Source organism: Fundulus heteroclitus, unplaced genomic scaffold, assembly GCF_011125445.2.
Source record: "Fundulus heteroclitus isolate FHET01 unplaced genomic scaffold, MU-UCD_Fhet_4.1 scaffold_58, whole genome shotgun sequence".
Classification (NCBI taxonomy): Eukaryota; Metazoa; Chordata; class Actinopteri; order Cyprinodontiformes; family Fundulidae; genus Fundulus; species Fundulus heteroclitus.
Genome location: NW_023397011.1, coordinates 1,465,207 through 1,488,386, shown reverse-complemented (window position 1 = coordinate 1,488,386; position 23,180 = coordinate 1,465,207). Strand labels below are relative to the sequence as shown.

At 39.7% G+C, this 23,180-nt stretch overlaps 1 protein-coding gene across 3 annotated transcripts in view; it reads right to left on the bottom strand.

Annotated features, from left to right (window-relative positions):
• Positions 1-22,606, bottom strand: part of tpk2 (thiamin pyrophosphokinase 2) — a 31,065-nt gene extending 8,459 nt beyond the window's left edge. The window contains exons 1-6 of one of the 3 annotated variants that reach the window (XM_036133110.1): positions 22,577-22,606; positions 21,663-21,755; positions 21,352-21,593; positions 12,868-12,931; positions 12,655-12,785; positions 11,966-12,084 (exon numbers count right to left, since the gene is read on the bottom strand). In XM_036133110.1, coding sequence (XP_035989003.1) covers positions 11,966-12,084; positions 12,655-12,785; positions 12,868-12,931; positions 21,352-21,593; positions 21,663-21,732 — 626 coding nt within the window. In that variant the 5' untranslated portion in view covers positions 21,733-21,755; positions 22,577-22,606. Of the gene's footprint in view, positions 1-11,965; positions 12,085-12,654; positions 12,786-12,867; positions 12,932-21,351; positions 21,756-22,576 lie in introns of all 3 variants that reach the window. The other 2 variants (XM_036133109.1, XM_036133111.1) reach the window with 2 other exon arrangements.
• Between the last annotated feature and the right edge of the window lie 574 nt (positions 22,607-23,180).

The window sequence follows — 23,180 nt, the reverse complement described above, 5'->3', positions numbered from 1 at the left end:
GAGGCTGGGCTGACAGCGAGGTTATTGGCGCATTATCGCCACCTACTGTTCTGATTCAAACTCCGACACCGCAGCAACAGACCTTCACAAAATAAAAGCATGTGAGCAACATGCGTTAACCCGCGTTAAAGTAAATATCGCCGTTAATAGTCTAATGAATTAACGCGAAATTAACGCGTTAACTTGCCCCAGCCCTAATATATATATATATATATATATATATATATATATATATATATATATATATATATATATATATATATATATATATATATATATATATATATATATATATATATATATATATATATATATATTACTTGTTGATGGCTGTGTTCACACAACACCACTACCAAATTTTGTTCGCAGACCGTCTGATTTCCTGACGTTAGTGGCGGTAGAGCTTGCTCCAGCTGCTGCTGTACTATTTGCGGTAGCTAATGCGGACGTGACTGCGTTGGTTACAGAAAAGTAACTTGACATTGTTAGCTGTTGTCTGCCCCTTGCAGCTGATCTGTGGCTGTCTGCGGTGGTGGAGTAGAGCAGTGGGTATACTCTTATTGTTTGCCCTTTTAGACACAGCTCAGAAAAATGCCGTTTTAGAAACAATGACATGTAAGACTGCTCTATTTAGTTTACCCAAAAATCCATCACTAGGCTTTACTCATTTTAGCCTAAAATATTTAGCCTAAAACATTTAGATTAAAATATTTCCTTGAGCTACTACGTGAGGTGTGAAAACACTGTTGTCTCTTTTTAAAAGATTTTATCCAGCTTCTGGCAGGTAATGTAAATTTTTCTTTGGTTTATATTAAAAGGAATTGCTACACTACATCCAGAATCAACATTTCATTACTTTACTGTAGGTTTTTCAATATAGACCTAGATGATAAAGCATATGGAAAGTCATAAATTCAATGAGAAAGATAATCTATAGAAAGAGATAAAGGTAATGACAAGGAGAACATCAAAACTCACTTTGTCTTTGCAAATCATGAATTGTCAAACATACCAGTTGAAACACCCAAAGAACTGCTGATCCTGTTGATTTAGATACCCTGACAATGAATGTTTAGCCCCTCGATTTTAAAATGGACGCTGATTTTAAACTTGACAGTCAAAAAGGGACCTCAGTTAAGTCATTTTTATCATGTAAGGAACAAAGCAAAGGTAAAATCTATTCTTTCAATGCAAAAACATGGAAACACTACTCTAAGCCTTCATTTCATCATGGCTGGATTAGTGTAATTCTCTTTATCTCTGAATCGGTCAGTCCTCACTCAAATGTCTGCAGCTGGTTCAAATGCTGCTGCACACCTTTTAATGGATAAACATAAAAGAAAGCACATTACCCCTTCCTGGCCTCCCTTCACTGGTTGCCTGTTTATCTTAGAGTTCAGTTTAAAAAACGTCTGTTTGTTTTTAAGGATTTAAATAGCTTATTATTATTGTTGTTGTTGTTTTAAACTGTTGAGTCTTTACCCAAGTCATTTTATTACATGTTATTTTGTTGGAATGATGGAAAGAAAAGAGACAAAAAGATTTTTCACACCTCACTTAGTAACTCAAGGAATTATTTTAAACTAAATATTTAAGGCTAAAATATTAAATTGTTTATTGGTTGTTGTTTTTTCTTAAATCCCACCATTATGTTTAGTAATTTCTGCCAAAAGCTGCAGCATTTTCATTTAATCCATCTGAATGCAGTATTTGCAAGCCATACTCTGACTGGATGGAAAGAAACCTGTCTGTGATTGGCTGGTGAGGAGGACAGTTTTTGAAGTCGCCAGTGCACAGACAGAGTCGAGCGAACAGAGAAACCATAGGCATTATATATTGTGTCTATGGGAAAAATAGCCGAGCGAGCGCACAGCTAGTGTTGAGCATGGAAGTAGAAGGTCACGGCAGACACGGAACCTAGCGCGAGCGAGCATAGTGGACTAAGAAGAGTTTGTCAGAGTTGAGTGCGCACACGTGATGTTTAAAGGTATACTATGCAACTGAGGCATAGTATACGAGGCAGCGAGGCTCCCCCCAGAGGGCGAAAGTAAAAGTGAACTGTAAGATGCTCAGCTGTTCTCCTGGTTTCTCCGTCAAGCCAGGCGCGGTTGTTTTGAGCTTAGCAGACAGGCGAACGCAACGAAAAGTCGAAAAAACGGCAGTACAAACAATGACTAACACAGTGAAAGTATGAACATCAGGGTTTCCCGCAGCACTATCTTGGCGAGGCGGCTGCCTCACCAAACTCACGCCACCGCCTCGCCAACATTCCAAAAAAAAATAAATAAAAAAATCCATATGCTTGCATGGGCTTTCACTGTTTTCTCACTGCTTCCGCCCTGATAACTGCACAAATATCGCCACTGCGCTAGCAACGAGCATGCCTTTCACTGGGGGCGTGTAGCAGTTCTCGCCGTAATGCAAGACCGACTCTCGCAATGCACCAGACTTCTGAGCCTGTGGGTGCGGGCCGAGGGCTCCTGCAATTGCAAGTACGGTATTTCCCCTACAGACCACCAGGGTGGCCGAGAAAACCTTTGTTCGACCTGAAATGACTCATTTAATCATCCAAAACGGTATGGAACACATTAATTAACTGAAAAATGTTGCATAGTTTGCCTTTAAACGCTGAATACCTGTCTCACTGCGCGCTCAAACTAAAGACACAAATATCACTCCAGAAGTGGGTATACGTAATTCTGACTGAAAAATAAGTGGGTATACGCCGTATACGCGCATACACCCTGGACTACACTGTCCGACTTCATGTGAGATCGTGAAGCATTGACACCCATTGTGCAGCTTAATTTTTTTACAAACACGGCAAAATCCTTCGTCATCCTTACCGTCGACAGGCTGCAGCCATGTCCCCAATTCCTCGTTTTCCACCAACTTTTGTTGAAATTTGCATTTTCCCCATTCTCTAGCTCTTCCTCCGCCTCGAGCTCCTTTTCCGAACATTGTAAAAACATACCGCTTTACGGTCAACCGTAAGCAGTTCAGTGCAAACACGCGGAATCATGACCGCATTTTTTTCAGAAAAACATAATGCCACCAATAATCACATTTAATGACTTTTAATGCTAATTAAGGCCTTAATTTAAAAAAAAAAATCATTTAATGACTTTTAATGCCCAGCAGAAACCCTGCATTGTTATCATCTAATAACTTCAACACAAAGTAGTTTTCTCAGATCAATAAATTCAGTCATGGTCTAGTTGATTTTAGATAACTCAACAAGCCATCTTCTTTATGGAGGACCAAGTCTTCCATATTTAAAAATAAATACAGAAATAAATAAATGCTCAATAAATAAATAAGCATACAATTAATTGCCACCAAATTAATAAATGTAGGTAGAAATTTAATTATACAGTGAGACATAAATGTATATATCTCTTTTAATTAGCTTCTTTATTCACCTTTGTAATAATTACCTTATTTATTTATTGTCTGTTATAATCTTCAACTTAGTTTATTAATTACTTATTTTTTTAAGTATTTATTTATGTGCATGTTATAATATTTTTGCCTGTTTTATTCTTCCTTTGTATTTTTTTACCCTATATATTTCTGTGATGCTATTTATTTCTGCCTGTCCTTTTTACATTTCTGCCTGTCCTTTTTACATTTCTGTATGCATTTCTGTGTCATTATGCAAATGAGGAGGACTGTGTCTTAAGGGCTCAACTTCTGCCCATTGGTTGGTTAGCATTTTACTGCATCGGTCAAATTTACATGGATTTGCCCCGCACTAAAGCATTGTTTACTAATGTCAAACTCAGCAGGCAGACGTTCAGTGTCTGACCTCTTAAGGGAAGCTGCTAATAGATTGGAAGAATTACAACGCTGTACATTTGGGATCTGAAATGTTTTTCTACAAAACAGACACCTCTCTGCAACCACAGCAAGGCAGACATGAGCTACAACCATAGTTTCCTCAAAACGAGTCTCCCACCGCGCAGGGTGAATTACATTGGACCCTATGCAGAGCTCGCTTGATAAGAAAATATTGTAGTTGATTATAAAAAGGCACAATATGAATTATCAGATTCACATCCAGGCAATAAAAAAACACTACAAATTATCATTATTCTATCCATGTTGGTCTAATTTGTGAATGAGGCGGAGTTTCATCAAGCCGGTCCAACATTTTCCCCTCAGCTGCAACACTTGGGGTTCACGCTGTGTCTTTACGCATGATCCAGCACCGCGGTGAAGTTGGTTTGAAGTTGGATATTGGACATTCAAGCTCCACGGAGTCAGCGGGATCTAGCTCACGGTTGAGCTGATTCAGGGACTCCGATTTCGGCCAGCGTCTCTCAGCTGCTCCCTCCTCCCAAATGCGGTGGTGCATTTAGTGACCGTCAAAAAACTTTTGAACCAAGCACTCTTGAGAAACAAAAATCAATAAATTCCGTATCTTGTGACCACCTATGACAAAACTAATATAAAATCATGCCACTAAATAACATCGGTAAGGCACACTTGCTTTTATTCCATTTTAAGCTATTTTTAAGATTTTTTCAAAGACAAAAGTTGGCTGAAGTAATAGAACAATTTCACAAAGAATTTGAGTGAGTGGGAAGAAATAGAAGCTATTGAAGAAATATTAATTATTTTCATTATAAAAAATCTTACAATGGAATAAAAATTAGTGTGCCCCATCTGACTATAGTAGTAGAACAATTTGACATAGATTTGGAGTCAGTGGGTCACATGATCTGGAAGCTATTGAAGAAATATCAATTATTTGTATAATAAAATATCTTTAAAAATAAACAAAGGCTTAAAATGGAATAAAAACGAGTGTGCCTCATCAGGCTAATGTAGTAGAACAATTTCACAAAGAATTTGAGTGAGTGGGTCACATGACCTGGAAGCTATTGAAGAAAAGTCCCAATTTTTGTCTTTAAAAATATTTTAAAAATCAAAAATAGCTTAAAATTGAATACAAACAAGTGTTCCTTACAGATTTTATCTATTGGCATCAATCTATATTAGTTTCATGTTAAATGATCACATGATAAGGAATTTATTGATTTTTGTTTATCAAGAGTGCTTGGTTCAAAGATTTTTTCACGGTCCCTAACTGCACCACCGCATGTGGAAGGAGGGAGCAGCTGAGAGACGCTGGCTGAAATTGGAGTCCCTCAACCGGATTGTTGTGCAATTATACACTGTTTAAAATTATTTAATGTTTCATAAATAACTCTCTGTCTGTTAAGTATTGTCTGGTGATGATCAGCTCTTAAGATGATATCAAGACAATGGTTGAAAGGGATGAATTCGAGTACTAGCGATCTTTTAACAGCAAAACCTGCACACACATAGAATAAAAGGAGTAACAACTTCTTTTCAAGTCCAAGAATTTAATAACAGAAATAAAATGTACATCCAGGGAATATCATCTAATGCCGTTTACCTGAATTAGCACAATATTTCAATTAATAAATCCTCTCTACTAGGCTAGTGAAACTTAACTAAACTACTAAGGAAAATGAAGATTAAAAAGAAGCTAAGCTAAAGAACTATTTACAAGCAAAAACAAACAAAAGACAAAACAAAATTGGTTGGTCATAATCAGAATACTTAAGTGAATCCTGGTTCACTGCAGATCTTATTAACAAAAATATGGAATGGAGTTAAAACATTTGCCATGTATTTCAATCCATTCACAATGCAAAGCCCAAGTTAAACAAAACATTGAAAAAAGGAGGTCCAAGGCACTCTTCTTCAAAAATATAAAAAGCCTTTATTTAACTGGCTAATTCATCATATAACGCTTAAAAACATAAGGAGAAGCAACCCACGCGTAGCGGCACAAGCAGCCTTCTTTAGGGTGTGCTTCACAAACAAACAATTTCCCCTTTTGTAGGCAAATTTGAAACACCTGAGTGATATGGTTAATTACCACATGAAACATGCCAGAACTGTCCACTAGGTGGCTGGCTATAGATGTTCACATACAAAAACGACAAAAAAGTGAAGACAAAAAATAATCCACTAGGTGGCTGTACATCGTAAATATAAGCCTCCAGAGAGAGTTCAAGGTATAGAAAAAGACTGTTACCAGTTAAGCCTAAGCAAATACATACAGAAAAAAGATGATCACAAAAAAGGACTGAAATCTATTTCTTCATTCAACCCATGGTAAACTGTGGCCTGTAAATTGTATATTTAGAATGTTTCTCTTTGTAAAAGTAATTTTAATCGGTCACCACGACAAATGTTACTTTTAATTGTTTCTAAACCCTCTACCATGAGGCCTTCTGGATTGCAGTAATGCACATTTTGGAAGTGTTTTGCCATAGGATAATCTAAATTAGTTTTTTAATTGCGTTTTTGTGCTCACATACTCTGTCTTTAAGGCGTCTCTTGGTTCAACCAATGTAAAAGCATCCACATTTGCATGATAGCCTATATACCACAAAAGTAGTATTGCAATTAATGAATGTTTTTATATTATGCGTCTTGTTTGTCTTGAAATCACAAAATTGCATTCTTTAATGTTGGCACAATGATTGCAAGATCCACATCTGTAGGTACCTTTTAACTGTCTATGAAGCCAAGTAACCTGTTTTTTAGCAGGAAGATGACTTGGTACTAACCTATCACATAGTGTGGGAGCTCTCCTAAAGCTGATTTTTGGTGGTGCAGAGAACACTTCTCTGAGTACCAGGTCACTCTCGATGAGATTCCAATTTGAGTGTATTATCCTTTTTATAGGATTAGCTAAAGAGCTATATTTTGTAACAAAATAAGCCTGTTTTTTTTCTTCAGAGGTCCGCCTTTTCTTTTTCTGGAGTAGCTCTTATCTAGGAATGGATTGAGCTTTCCTGTAGGCATTTTGTATAGTTTCTGTGTGGTAGCCCCTGTGTGAAAATCGGTTAGACATTATATTTGCTTGCACTTCATATTCATTATCAGTATCACAAATTCGTCTAAGACGTTGGAACTGGCCAAAAGGTATATTATTTTTAAGCCAATTTGGATGGAAGCTATCAGGACATGCTTGGAGGCCACGTTCTTTGACCGGGATGCAGTCCGATTTGAGCAGGGGTTTTCCTCGGCATGTGCAGTGTTGGGCACGTTACTTTGAAAAAGTAATTAGTTATAGTTACTAGTTACTTCTCCCAAAAAGTAACTGAGTTACTCCACTATAAATGTAACTAGTTACCGGTAAAAGTAACTATTGCGTTACCTTTTCGTTTCTGTTTTATTTTTTACAATTTTTTTGCTGCCATGTCCATTCAATGCACCCCCCCCCCACACACACACACACACACACACACACACTCCCCCTTTTGTGTTGAACAGTGAAGTGTGGTAAAAGCAGCTTTAATTATCCATCACATAACTTTCATATCGCGCATGCATTGACTTTTTCAACAATTTTCTCTTGCGGTTTTCAGCAGCAACGGCATCGTTTCTTATGGTTTAATATTGTCCATATGCCTTCTTTAAATATTTCTAATTCTACTCGCAAGACATGCGCAATTCCAAACTTATTTCCTGTCATTGCCATGGTGAATCACGTTATTTGCGTTCCAGTGATCGGAATTTTTTTCATGCTCACGTTCAAAGGTCGGTCGGGCGCTGTGTTTAGTTACCAGACTAATATCATCTGTTCTGAAAACGGACATGCTGAGAATGACAAAGGGAGGAAGAGCTGCTCAGAGTTGCAGCTTTCTACTCAGTGTAGATCAGCCGTTTTTTCTAAAACGACGCTCGGAACAAAGATGCACAGCGCAACTTGGGCAACTTGCCCAACCATAAAGGCGTCTGCCCAAACCATCAATCAGCGGTGCGCTCCGATCAGCACCTGGCGCTCACTGAGCCGGGCCGTGGTACACCATCACACCAGAGTTGCAAAATGGTTTAAAATACTTGGTTTATTATTATTTTGTTTACAGTTCAGCTTGGATTTTATTTACTGTGCAGCATAGCTTTGCTGTGCGTGCTGAATCCGGATGCTGTGCGCAAATGCACACGCGCGCAGTTTAGAAGGAACATAAACAGTTTGGCGCGTCAGTCAGTTCCAAACAGTTCCTGTATCGGTCACGTAGCGCATACGCGCATCGACACAGGTTTTGCTCTACGAGCTCGACTCATGCGCCGACGCATTGGTGTTGCCGGACCCATGTTCTTGTCCTTTTCGCTGTTTAACTCAAAATAATGTGCGTACCTCCAAGAATCAAACGCTTCTCAGCTTACACACACAGGTGCGTGCGCACATACAGAGAGAGAGAGAGAGACAGAGACAGAGAGAGAGACAGAGAGAGAGAGAGAGAGAGACAGAGAGACAGAGAGGCAAGGAGCAGGGTACAGCAGCCGCATCTGACTAAATCCAGAAAAGCAGGGACTTCACTTTCCTTATCGAGGGAAATTCTTAAAGTAACGGAGTAACGAGTGCTTATTTTGGAAAATAACGGAGTTACTGATTACTGAGTTCGCAAAACTAACGCGTTAGATTTCTCGTTACTGAAAAAAACTAATGAGTACTCTAACACGTTACTTATAATGCGTGTTATGCCATAAGCTGGTTGAATATGCTTATTATTATTATTAATTATAATTTGGTATTATAATTTAAATAATAAATCATTCAACTCAAATTTCCGCTATAACAAATATAGTTCAAATGGTGGTGATGTTAGCTATAAGCTTGTAAGTATTTATACCACTAATGCATTAGTTAATTTGCTGTTATGAACTCATTTATGCTGGAATAAATGATCAGGTCGGACTGTTAACCGGCCAGGTTTATCCAGCAGGCTGTGAGAACCCCAATGTAACTGCAATTAGAGTTTAAATCCTTATTCCTTATCACCATCCAATGATATTGTCTCTGTATTAATATCAGATGTTAACTCCAAAGGAGGTTAGCTCTGAATTCTGAATACCCAGGCAACTGTGAATTGGACTGAACACAAAACAATGTCTATTCCGCAGTCGTTGGTTTTATTGAACCAAAAGCAATTCCCTGTTACAGTAATTCTCTGATTCAACAACTTTGGAATTCTTACTCATTACTAAACTAAAACATGCAAAATATATGTGGAAATAAAGAACAAAACAAAAATAAACAATGGATTTAAATGAGCGGTTAGCAGATCTTAACTTAACTCACAGTTCAGATACCCGTCACCCTCCCAAGATGGCAGCTACGATGACGTATGAGGGGAGGTCCTAATGATGTAACCACGCTTACGCTGATGGGATAATGCCTCGCTTCGAGAGGGCGCAGCTAACTGGGAGTTTAAAGCAAAGCCCGCGACTTGAGCTCGGACAAAAAGATTAAATTGATAAGAAGAAGCGAAAAGAGAGAGGGGGGGAAAGCAGGGAAAAAGATGAAAAGAAATGAAGCAGTAACCCACGGCGGGGTTCTTGATGGATCACAAATCAACACAGCAAAATCAATTGTAAAATGCATGCACATACAAAGAAAATGTTCAGCAAAATAATTCCAACTTCGTTGTGGAATAAAAGCATTAACCAACACCTACAAAGTTCTAACGCCTGCCCAGGCACTTCTAAACACCCTGTTGGTGAGACAGAAATAAAAGGGGAGACCCCGTTACTTTGAGGTGCCTCGGGGCTGGTCCGGAGCGCTCCGAGTAGTGGCTTTCTGGACGCGTCTTGATGAGCGCGGTTGTCCGCAGGCTGCAGCGGGACGGGGAAGAAACTCCTTCGTTTCTTCCACCGGGTTCACAGTCGCTTTGTTGGCCAGACAAAGCGGGGTCCTCTTCGATCACTGGGAGATACGGCGTCTCTCAGTCTTTTGATCAGAGGGAATTTAAAAGTACTTATTTTAGTCGACCTCCTGTTATGCAAAGCAGGGGATAACCGTTGCGTCGAAAAATCTCGGTCCAGCGAGCAATCGAACACGTGGCGTGGGATCACCCCAACGGAAACAGCTGTGTCTTCTCGGGTTGGCTAAAAGCCAGGGAAGAAGGAAGATTGTCGTGTGTGATCGGCTTTTATAGCCATCACCATAGCAACCTTATCTTGATCGGCGGCCATTTTGCCGTGTTGCGTGATGGGAGTTGGTGGCCATTTTGACCACATTGCATCATGGGTAACGCAGTCCGTTACGTCCCGAATTGATGCAGTTTTTGTCACGTATGAACTGGCACAACACGCGTTACCCCCAACACTGGGCATGGGAGGTGGCTTCTGTGCCGGCTTTTCAGCTCTGCGTTGCCTGGAACCAGCTCCGTCTGTGGTGCGCTGAGAAAGCAGAACAAAGCTGGCATAGACGGATTCCTTCACTTCAGCATCTGTTTTAAGCAGAAGTGAGAGACTTGTCTTTGAATCAGCTGGCAGTATCTCCCTATGCCAGGGAGGAACTGAGGTTCAGAAAGGCTCATTCTCACTCAGCTCGTGGCCTGCTCCAGGCCCCATGGATGGCTCCCGGAGGCCTTCAGTCACATGACTCCTGAGGAAGGAGACCCCCCTCCCTTTCCTTGAGTGCTGGTCATCCATGGGTAGAGGAGTGTGTGTGTGTCTCAGCGGCTTGGAGTCAGGAGAAGAGAGTCGCAGAAAAGGGCTCTGTGGCAGCTAGCCCTCTGAAATTCCCTCGCCAAACGGGAAATTTACTCGCATTTGGCATCTGGCGAGTGTTAATTTCGGACCCTGCGTACAGCGTTCTAATTCTTCCAGTCTATTAGCAGCTTCCCTTAACAGGTCGGACACTGAACCTCTGCCTACTGAGTTTGACATTAGTAAACAATGCTTTAGTGTGGGGAAAAGCCATGTAGATTTGACCGACGCAGTAAAATGCTAACCAACCAATGGGAAGAAGTTGAGCCCTTAAGACACAGCCGTCCTCATTTGCATAATGAGGCAGAAATGCATACAGAAATGTAAAAAGGACAGGCAGAAATAAATAGCAACACAGAAATATATAGGGTAAAAAAATACAAAGGAAGAATAAAACAGACAAAAATATTATAACATGCACATAAATAAATACTTTAAATAAAGTTGAAGATTATAACAGACAATAAATAAATAAGGTAATTATTGCAAAGGTGAAGAAATAAAGAAGCTAATTAAAAGAGATATATACATTTATGTCTCACTGTATAATTTAATTTCTACCTACATTTATTAATTTGGTGGCAATTAATTGTATGCTTATTTATTTATTGAGCATTTATTTATTTCTGTATGTATTTTTAAATATGGAAGACTTGGTCCTCCATACTTCTTTGCCTCTATGACACAAAAGGAGAAATAATTAAGCCCTTCTCTACAGCTCCATCACATTTGCCATTTACCAAATGACATTTTGCCAAATCTTTTCTTCCAACCAAAGGTTTCAAAGCTGTTTGACTGGATTTTTACAATTCAGAAAAATCTGAAGTGTCAAATAGTAGAAAATTCAGATGTGCAGGAGTGAAAGTAATTTCTTTCAACTTTCGTTTTAAATCAGGTTTAACTGTAAACAATATTTGAATTTGCTGTTGCTGTGTTTATACCAAAAATAAGGTTGCACCAAAACAGCGAAAAAAAAATTCTCTTGTTTTAAATCCCCCTTCTAGCAGTGTTCTTTTGGACGTTTTATTTAGTTGGAAAAACTTCAAAGTACTAAAAGGTTAAAGCAGAATGGCAAAAATCAATATAGAGCTAAAATGTCCACCTGGTAATTTCCTGTAGAGGTAGATCAAGGTAAAGGAAAGCATTACAGTCCTTGAAGAAGCAACATACAGCCAGCAGAGTATAAATACATAAAATATGATTAGAATCCAGAACACTGACTAAATAGATTTAGGTCATTTTAGTTTCTATTGGCAAGATCAGTGAAAGTGATGATGAGGCCAGTACTAAAATGTTCCAATAACAATTCTAGTTTGTTGTCAATGTTACTGAGGCATGTGTTGACAGTAATAATTTAACATTTATGCATACTATTTTTTTAACTCCTCTCCTGATGGATTATTTGCAGGATAAAGCACACCTTACTGTTGATACTGGATGGGCCTTCATAGTGATGTCTGCTGGGATACATGCTTCCTCTTCGCACTCTTTAATCAGAGTGTATTTGATTCCAACACCAGCAGCCAGACCTCCAGCCACCTGAGGGAAGATATGAAGAGACTCATCAGTAGAAACAGAATGCTTAGACTTCAGGAAAGACCCATTTCACTGAGATTGTAAAGTCTCTTTAGCCCTTAATCCAATCCACTTTATTTATATAGCACATTTAATGAGATGTAAGAATAGCTAGTAAGATTATATTACATAATGCTATAATAAGACATATTTCCTTTGTAAGTGTGTGCCAGATTAGAACCATTTTCCAGCAGCAGGTACTACAATGTTGAGCGTAGTTTTGGATAAGACTGAAAGGAATACCCTGCCTCACCTCCCATGACCGCTGGAGATAGGCACCAACCCTGCACGGATAAGAGGGTATAGCTAAAGGATGGAAGTTTCGATCCAGCTTTATAACTTTTATAGAATAGCTATTTGGTTAACATTGGTTAAAAAACATTTTTAAAGACTAGATATATTTCCAAATTCCATTCAAACCATGATATAAAAAAATAAATGGCTTTCCAGAATGTACACACATAACGGAAATGAAAGAGTCCCAAGTACTGTGATGTTTCAAGCACAAGGAGGGCAGTCTCATTCTGCAATTACCATGTTGTCCAGCAGGCCAGGATATGTCTGCTTGGTAATGGACCTTCGGGCTAGCCACAAGTGAATTTCCCCGCTGTCGCTGACAGTGTATCCATTGATATGAACTCCATACCTCTTGACACCAAAAAGACCTGCGAAATAATAGCACAGTCAGATCACACAACAGCAGTGAGGTCCAAACCTCAAGAGCTGCCATGGTCTGTTGAAACATACTTGTTGCTGCCCTTTCCATCCACATCAAAGGCACATCACAGAATCTGGGCTTCACGTTGTACTTCTGAAGAATGAGATTGCTCCAATTGGATTATTACAGCATGCAGGGAAATGTTGCTACAGTCCAGAATCAATCAGCATGATAAATAAGTCAGTAGACAAAAATTCTCCAAGTTCCACAAGAGTACCAACTTGGCACTTTAAAGGTGTGCCAGGGTCACACTTTTATAAGTTGAAACCAGATAAAACGCACACTGTATAACATGGGTCCATCGTAGTCTGATATGAAATCAGACTAAAGTTTTTTCTGTTTTACGTCAGAAAGGAGGGTCCAGTGTATTTGCAGAATGCCAGAATGAGAGAATTAATTTATTATTTTCTTTAAAGACAGAAGTTTGCATACACTAACATTAAAATGCAATTGAACATTATCAGAAAGCCCAGAGAATATTATAGCTTTGTAAGCTAATGGCAGATACCTATGTGTTAATGGGAAGCATATCTAAGAATGTATTTTAAGGCTTCTGTTTGTGACATCATGGAAAAGTATAAAAAAAAAAATCAGTGGCAGATTTCAGGATACAAATTTTGGACCTTCACACACACATCTGGTTGATCCTTAGGGTACAATTTCATTTCAAAGTTTATTTGGTAGGGACAGACACATTGACATAGGCAAACTGAACACAACAGCAGTCCCATGTTTGCGTGACTTCAACAGCTAATTCACAGCACTTGTCCCTAGATGGGCTTTTAAAAAGTACCTCTAAAAATTAAAGTGATAGTCATTTAAAATATCAGAACATAATATTGACAACATATACAAACAAACAGTGAAACATAAAAATATAAAAATGGATGCAGTTCTGCTTTTGACATAACCAGAGTTTTGTTTGTTTTTTGAACATACTAAAACTGGTTACAGACTTTAAATCAACAGGACATGAGTTCCAAACTGCAGATGCTCTCACGGACAGACCACTTTGAGCAAAAGTAGTTCTTCGAAAGGGGACCTTACAATTTCCATCGGAAGCCGCTCAATTTCATTCATCTGTTCAAAACATTATATACAAGCATAAGCAAAGGAATTTCCAGCCATGATTTAGCATTAAAAAAAGCAGACGGATTTGTGTCTCAGAGATGAACGTGTTTTGGTGTGAAATATGCATATTAACCCTAGAACTAGAGCAAAAAAGCTTGTAAAGATGCTGGTAAAGAGAGTCATTATCCAGTGAATCCATTCCTGTGCCAACATAAGCTCTCGGAGAAAAGAAAAAAACATTACCCTAAAAAGCTACAAAAAAGCCAGACTTCATTTTGCAAAAACTCCCAGGGACAAAGATCTCCTTGTTTTGGAGACATTCTTTGGTATGATGAAGCTAAAATGTTATTGTTAGGCAATAATATTCATCATTATGTAGAGGAGTAAATAAGGACAGCATTGCTCCTGAGCCCCAGCAAAGCTGAGGGACTGTTAGCCAATCAGGAGGGCAGGCATGGAAGGACTCTTGGCCGACCTGGAGAGCGAGCGAAGCTGTGGAGGAGTAACTGTTGTTTCTGCTACCATCCAGCCGCCATGTAAAAAATAGCCACACCAAGGGAGCAACATAAGGCACCTGTTTTCATCCCTACTTGGGAAGTGTGGAAAAGAAGGAACCTGGTTGTGAGCCGAGCTTCTCCAGGGCGGTTAGTCAGGTTAGCAGAACTTGAGAGACACCAGGGCACAGAGCTGAGCTTCTCCAGGGCGGCTAGTCAGGTTAGCAGAACTTGAGAGACACCAGGGCACAGAGCTGAGCTTCTCCAGGGCGGTTAGTCAGGTTAGCAGAACTTGAGAGACACCAGGGCACAGAGCTAAGCTTCTCCAGGGCGGCTAGTCAGGTTAGCAGAACTTGAGAGACACCAGGGCACAGAGCAGAGCCTTTCCAGGAACAAACAGTCTTTAGAGTGACTGACAGGACTAACCTTAACAACAGGAGCAAAACAAAGCTTCCAAGGCAAACCGGGGACTGGCATGGAGAGGTGTGGAATGATGACGGCCCAGTGCTGAACTGAAGGCAGAGGCAGGTTTAAATAGAACACTTCACAGGTGGAAACAGGGTCTGGCTAATTGACTGGTAAATGATAACAGGTGTGACTGACTGCTGAGGAGGTGAAGTGAAAAATGACAGAAAATAACTGATGACTGAAAACTAACAATAAATAAAGTCAAACCTAACCCAAAAGAGATGAAAAAATGAAAATAACACAAAAACAAAGCCAAACCAAAACTCAACCATGACAGTCATGACCTCACCACTGTTCCTAAGTCCACAATGTCAGGACAGGCTCCCCTGCAGGACCTCAGTGTTATGCCATTATGACATGACAAACTGCAACTCCCAGCATGCAGCACAGTTGAACGGCCGCTCCGATGGAAACCTTATCTGGTCACCATGGAGACCGACTATAACAAGTCAAAGGCAGTCCATTCTTGTTCTTCTTTTCTGGCCGTTTGCCTTGTTGAGAAGACCTTCAGCTGTCTCGCCCGAGTTTCAAGCCGCTCGCTCAAAATCTCTAGGAGTAGTTTGATCAAATACCAATGCTATAAACGTCAAAAATGAGGTCAAATTACAACCTTCAATCTAAAATGGCCAACTTCCTGTGATACTTGCACTATGACATTAATTGTAAATTCTGAGCATCTTGTTGAGCTCTGCAACTGTACCAAATTTCATGTCTCTATGACGAAGTAAGTGAATAGCAAAGGGTCCTTTGAAAATTTCTAGGTGGCGCCGTTGAGGCCGTTGTGATGACCTTAAAATACAACATTTTTAAACAGTCACCATGCATCCTCAAAGTTTGGTGAGTTTTTGAAAATGATAAAGCCCCCAAAAAGGCCCCTCTTTAGGGGGCATAATAATAATATTTGGCCACCGGACCGGACTAAAGCGTTCGGTGGGCCGGAGTCGGCCTGCGGGCCGTACATTTGACACCCCTGGCTTAAACATTAGTATACCAATTTAATTAAAGGTATCTTACTAGCTGTTAATCCAGCTTCATGTGAAAAGTTAACAAAACCTTTTTAGTTATTTAAAGTTTATTGTTATTTCATGTGTTTAGGGGTTTAGTTTCTTGCATTAAGACAGCTTTTATGAAAGTTTGACATCTAAATTGGTGGATACACACCCAAAAGTAATAATGTAAAAGTAACACTTTAGCAATTGGAATATTGCTAAAGTAACATTTTAGCAATATTTCACATGCGTATGTTGTGTACCAACTTTCGTAATTACTAACAGAGCACTTCACTCTCAGACTGCAGGTTATCTGGTGGTTCCTAAAGTCTCTAAAAGCAGAATGGGAGGCAGATCTTTTAGCCATCAGGCTCTTCTCCTGTGGAACCAACTCCCAGTTTTGTTCCGTGAGGCAGACACCCGGTCCACTTTTAAGACTAATCTTAAAACTCTCCTTTTTCCATCCATCTATCCATCATCGTCTTCCGCTTATCCGGTGTCGGGTCGCGGGGGTAGCAGCTTCAGTAGGGAGGCCCAGACGTCCCTCTCCCCAGCAACTTGTGCCAGCTCCTCCGGGGGATTCCCAAGGCGTTCCCAGGCCAGCCGAGAGATATAGTCCCTCCAGCGTGTCCTGGGTCTTCCCCTGGGCCTCCTCCCGGTGGGACGTGGCCGGAACACCTCATCAGGGAGGCGTCCAGGAGGCATCCTGACCAGATGCCCGAGCCACCTCAACTGGCTCCTCTCTACTCTAAGTCCTCCCCGGATGACTGAGGTCCTCACCCTATCTCTAAGGGAGAGCCCAGACACACTACAGAGAAAACTCATTCTGGCCGCTTGTATCCGGGATCTCGTTCGACCCAAAGCTCATGACCATAGATGAGGGTAGGAATGTAGATCGACTGGTTGTGGCTCAGCTCTCTCTTCACCACAATGGACCGGTACAGCGCCCGCTTCACAGCAGATGCCGCACCAATCTGCCTGTCGATCTCCCGCTCCATCTTCCCCTCATTCCTGAATAAGACCCCAAGATACTTGAACTTCTCCACTAGAAGCTGGCTCTTGGGACTTTCCTTTTTGACAAAGCTTATAGTTAGAGTGGTTCATGTTATCTTGAGCTACCTCTATAGTTATGCTGCTATAGGCTTAGGCTACTGCAGGACAACAGGGTCTATTGTTCTTCAATTTTGCATGACTGTTGTCATTTCAGCTTTTAACTTTTTGTTTTTTCTATTTTTTCTTCATAGTAGTTACACCTGGTCTGGCGCTCTGTTAGGTGTGACATCATCCAGGGAAGACGGCTCACCCGCTACTACCATCTAATGTAGAACAGATTACTGGATCAATGTGTGCCTTTGTGCTTTTTTGTCTCTCTTGTTGTGTCTCTGCTCGGTCTTCTGTAACCCCAGTCGGTCGAGGCAGATGACCGTTGATACTGAGCCCGGTTCTGCCGGAGGTTTTCCTTTGCGTTAATGGGGAGTTTTTCTTCCCACTGTCGCTTCATGCTTGCTCAGTATGAGGGATTGCAGCAAAACCATGTACAATGCAGACGACTCTCCCTGTGGCTCTACGCTTCTCCAGGAGTGAATGCGGCTTGTCGGGACTTTGATGCAATCAACTAGTTTCCTTATATAGGACATTTTTGACCAATCTTTATAATCTGACCCAATCTGTATATTTTGATTGAACTTGACTTTGTAAAGTGCCTTGAGATGACATGTTTCATGAATTGGCGCTATATAAATAAAATTTAATTGAATTGAATTGAAATAGACCCTGATGTCCTCCAGCAGCCTATCCAGAGTCGGATTCTCACCGGGTGTGTCACTGAGTAGGAAAACTGTTAGAAATGCAGATGGGTTGGTGGTGACTTTGGGAATCTAGAGCTATGCTTCCTGCATATTGTCACCCAGCCGGCCTGGTTACCCGGCTGCTCGTGTGCTGCTGAAGAACCGCTATGTAAAGCTAATCTCTGTGGCTCTGCACTAGCTAAGAAGTGGCTATCAGCTGGTTTTTCCAACAGTACGGAGCCAGGTCTCCAATCCTGACACCCTCGCCTCCAAAGCTACAAAAACAATACATTTATTACATGTACCATTTTCACAAAAGGACGAACGGCGAGGAATAATTAAACATCAGACACAGAGAGCAGGAGATAGGGGGAGACAGAAGCTGATGGAAGAGTAGGGGAGAAAGCCATTGTGAGACTAAAGCTAGGCTAGTGACCTCTTACCACGCCGAGAAAAGTAAACCGTGTGAAACACAAGGAGTTCCCGAACGTGAAGTGCAGCAACAGAGAATGTTTTAAAAGTGCTTATGTGTTAGAAACAGATGTCACAGCAAAGAGATTAAAGATAAAAACGAAAGAGTCTGAAACATCAAACAGCAATCCACACCGCAGCAGCAGAAAACAGGAAGTGACACAATACGCCTTGCCAGTTACAATTACTCAATTGATAAATAATTAAATTACACCAGTTCTGTCAGGAAGAAAATTACAGCAAACTATTGTCAGGAATCTCTGTCTCGTTATTCTGATATTTAGGAAATAGAAATTCTGTTGAGAATTCTAACTGACTTACAGCAGGAAATGCATTATCTCTTTTAACCTTGGACAGTGAGAAAAAGATTGTTTTAAGCATACGTAAATACTTTGTTTCAATAGGGCTTGGGCGTCATGACGCAATTACTTTGAGTGGCCGTCATGTTGATGGCCTCCTTTACCGCTACTCAGACTACTGCCTATGACCACCGCGTACTGTACTCCCTCTCAGCCGTGTTTTAATTTGATTAATTTCACCTTAACTTGATTTCAACCATGGTAAACCGTTGCTGTATTGTGGGCTGTAACAGCGCAACACATGATCGCCATGGGAAAAACATAGAAAATGGGTTAACTTTCCACAGCTTTCCTGCCTGGAGGCGCAACCATGGAGAACAAGTGTCAGAGATAACGAAGAGTCGTCGGCTCGATTGGATCGCGGCTGTAAGACGACCGAACATAACTTTCCACAGTATCCCGATGTCAATGAGAGTGTGTTCCCTGCATTTTCATTCCGGTAAGTTAAAGATGCACGGTTTTATTTTATAGCCTACATTGTTTCTTTTCTTCAACCGCGACACCACATACATGCATGAATGCACGCCCAGAGACGGTTGATATAGGCTCAAATACGTGAGAAACCCGGAGGGTTTAGGGATGGTTGGCAGTTAACGTTACTATCTACACCTTTGAAACACATAGCAGCTAGTTAAAAGTACATTACATGCGTGAGTGGTTGTTAGCACTAATGGTTAGCAGTTACTAAACTAGCAGGTGCCATCTGAGCACAGCTTACCTTTGTACGAATGACTGTGTTCCCACTGTTTGCTGGCTTTATGATCTGCAGGTCAACTGCACATGAGACTCCAAGGACTTGTAGCTTTGGAACTGTTCTGAAGTATAGGTGCTCACACCACAAAAAAGGTAGCCGAAAACGTCCGATATGCAAAACGGTGGCAACAAGTCGTCGTCGGTGCTCCACTCATTGTTTGAAACTTCATTGGATCCAAATTATTAATAATGCTGATTTTGTCAACATAACGGTCCCTGGCATCTGTATTTAATGTGTCCCGGTAAATTCCAGATCCTTTTCGGGATTTTAACATCTTTTTTCTATCTATTCTACTTCTACGTCTCTTCGTTCAACAACGTTATGTCAACGTTCGCGTAGCCATCAACATGGCCACGACGCCCCACAATGCACCGCGGATCCCAAGCCCTATTGGACATTTTGAGTTTTCAGGAAGAGGAATACGATTTTAAAGAGGTTTAGATTTCTAAACAGATCTATCTTTTAATTTATTTATTTTCATTTGACATTAATTTATTTTTTGCATAGAAAGGTAACAGCAGTTCAGTTAACCATGTTAATTAGCATTAGCTAGTCACTCATTACTTTATCAGAGTAATAAACAGCCTCTCAACCAGACCCGGCGGCATGGGCGGGCATTGGGGGGCCGTACCCGCCCTGGACTGGAAGCTGTCTTTTTTTTTTTTACCTCTGAGTGGCCACCGTCCTTTTAGTACTATCTTTGATGTGTCAATCACACAATTTAATCAATCAAATCAACGACTGACGGCAACATGTTAGCCAATCACAGCTGAAGTGGGGCGGGACACCGAGTCATAGCCTTCATTCGCCGACGCGGTTCGGCTGTGGTCACCGTTGGTGTCGATAGAGCGGGATGGAAATTTGGTCTGATTACCAAACAATTACAAGAAGAGACAACGAAGCAGAGAGCGAGCTGGAAGGAGCACTATTAATTTCTGTTTGAAATGTCAGCACTGAAGTCTAAACTGAAGTAAACATTCACGCTAGGAGGGTTAGCTAGACAGCTAGGAGGGTTAGCTAGGACAGCTAGCAGCACCAGAACCAAGCACTAAAACTGCCAAACTGAAGAGACCTGAGTTACTTGCATGTAGAATGGAACTCTTGCTTTGTTCTGCTCCTTGTGCTCCATAGTTGCTGTAATTACAGAACCTCTTCTAGTCAGAATTGTTACTTCAGTCAGTGTTCAGCCTGACACCAGGGCTCATGTTTATTAGCGTGTAGCTTATGCTTGACTTTTTAGTCAAGACACAGCGCTACAGAATACCCTATGTCACTGTTAGTTTCCAGTAACCCAAACCCAGCATAAAACCTGCCCAACTTAAAAGAAAAAAAACAAGCCCAAATCTCAAACTCTCTCATGTTAAAAGCACAGAACTATTAAACACATAATAAGAACATGTCATTAGCACACAACTGCGCTGAAGCAAAGAAAAAAGCTGTGCAAATGGGCTCCAAACAAAACGTACAATCCGACAACCAAATAACACACAAGATCTCTTTAACAATCAGGATATATCAACTGGAAAAAATAAATTATAAATAGCTTCCCAACATGAGTTGTAAATTTACCTTAATATAAACTTAATTTCTCTCAGTATAGCTCAATTAAACATTTCTCTTACACGCAGTCATAAAATATTTTTAAGTTGATAAGTAGAACTCAACCCCTCTTGAGCGTTTACACTGACCAAACACTTAATTAACCATTATTCTTTTCTTGTTTTATTATAATAAAATAAATATTATTCATTATAACTATTATTCATTGATGATGTCAGATCGACAGATTCAACTTATTTAAAAAATAAATAATGACTATTTTTATATATTTTGTTAGTATAGTTGTATATATATATATATATATATATTCTTTTTAAAGTGTGCCCCCCTAAAAAAAATGGAATGCCCCCCCTGTAGTTTGTTTCTGCAGCCGGGTCTGCTCTCAACAAAAGTCATCCCATGGTGCCATGAAAAGAAGCTGATATATGTCAATCCAATTTTCTTACAGACCACTCTAATTCAATTGTATTTATTCATTTCACATGCAGTGCAAAAGTGACGATCAAATGTATATGTAATAAAGACATATTTAATCAAAGAACAGAGGTGTGAAATCTGACCTCATCCCGCCATCCTCTGAGGCATTTCAGAGAGCTCTCCGTTCTAAAGGTCTCTAAAACCTCATTCACGGCCTCTGACCTCCTCTCATAGCAGTCAAGACTGGGACAAAGGGAAACAGCGCCCTCTTGTGACGGAAGAAACACATCTGCGTGTCGTGTGAGCAGTGCGGATACATGAGGAGGAATCCAGCCAACCTGGGCTCCGTCTATCTCAAACCTGCAGCAGCTGGACCGACTGGAACCTGCGAAGACAGCTCGATAGAAACAGTTCCTTGTTGTAGAACTGAATGTGTGACATAAAGGCTGATTACCTGCTGAATAAAAGTTGTTCATTCGGCGGAGGAGGTGCAGTATCTTTTCAGACCAGGCGTTGGAAGCCATTTTAAAAGTACACGAGCTTCTTCACAGACATCATATACGTAGACGCGTCATAGGGCGCAGGTTCGCACGTCAACGTCACCGCCATATTGTATGTGGCAGAAAAAAGTTGAGTTCTGTTATTGTGAACGTGGATCAGAGAAGATGCCTCATTCCTGTGCTGCAATAAATACACACACACACACACACGTATATATATATATATATATATATATATATATATATATATATATATATATATATATATATATATATATATATATATATATATTTGTGTGTGTATGTGTTATGAATATAAGAATCAATTTAGTAAATCTAAACATTGTGGTCTTCATTATTTCATAAAAACCGTTTCACATGTGAACCTTTAGGAACAGACTTTTTGGGTGAGTGTTAAAGAGGTTAAATTAATAATATGAGGGAAAAAAAGTCCTAGGTCAATAAAGTAAAAATAAACAAACAAACACAAAAGTGATAATGTTATGAGAAAAACGTCATATTATGAGAATTAAGAGGGAACATTTCCAGAATAGTCAGTTTGCAGAATTATTTCACTCCTGGAGTAATAGGGCCAGGTTAGATTATTTTAAATATTTTATTCTTTAGGAGAATAAATTCAGGAGAATGAAGCTAAAGGGATCCGAAAATAAATTAGTAATATTACAAAAACAAAAATACTACGAATACAAAGTATATTCAGAGATTAAAGTCCCTCTGATACTGTTTAAGTGACTGAGTAACTGCAGATTTGCCACATTTAAGATGGCGGACGCTCTGACGCATCGCAGCATAGGCAGAACCCGCCCAATGACGCGTCTACTCTTATATTATGTCTATGAGCTTCTTCCTTTACTTCTTGTTTTTGTTCTTCTTCTTGTTGTTGGATTTACTGGCGGTTGGCAACAAACTTTTAGTAGCATTACCGCCACTTACTGGTATGGAGTGTGGTTCGTGATGAACTATATCTATCTATCTATCTATCTATCTATCTATCTATCTATCTATCTATCTATCTATCTATCTATCTATCTATCTATCTATCTATCTATCTATCTATCTATCTATCTATCTATCTATCTATCTGTCTGTCAATATATTCAATATATGTATATATATATATATATATATATATATATATATATATATATATATATATATATATATATATATATAATAAAATTTAAAAATCGAATAACTATTTGTATATGTTTACACCCCAGATTCTTCCTCAAAACATCTAATACATTAACCTTTTCCTTAATACATGTATATATGTATACATAAATATAAGTATCATATATATCACACACACACACACACACACACATATATATATATATATATATATATATATATATATATATATATATATATATATATATATATATATTTATATATATATATATATATATATATAAGAAAGAGAGAAAGAGAAAAATATGCATATGTGT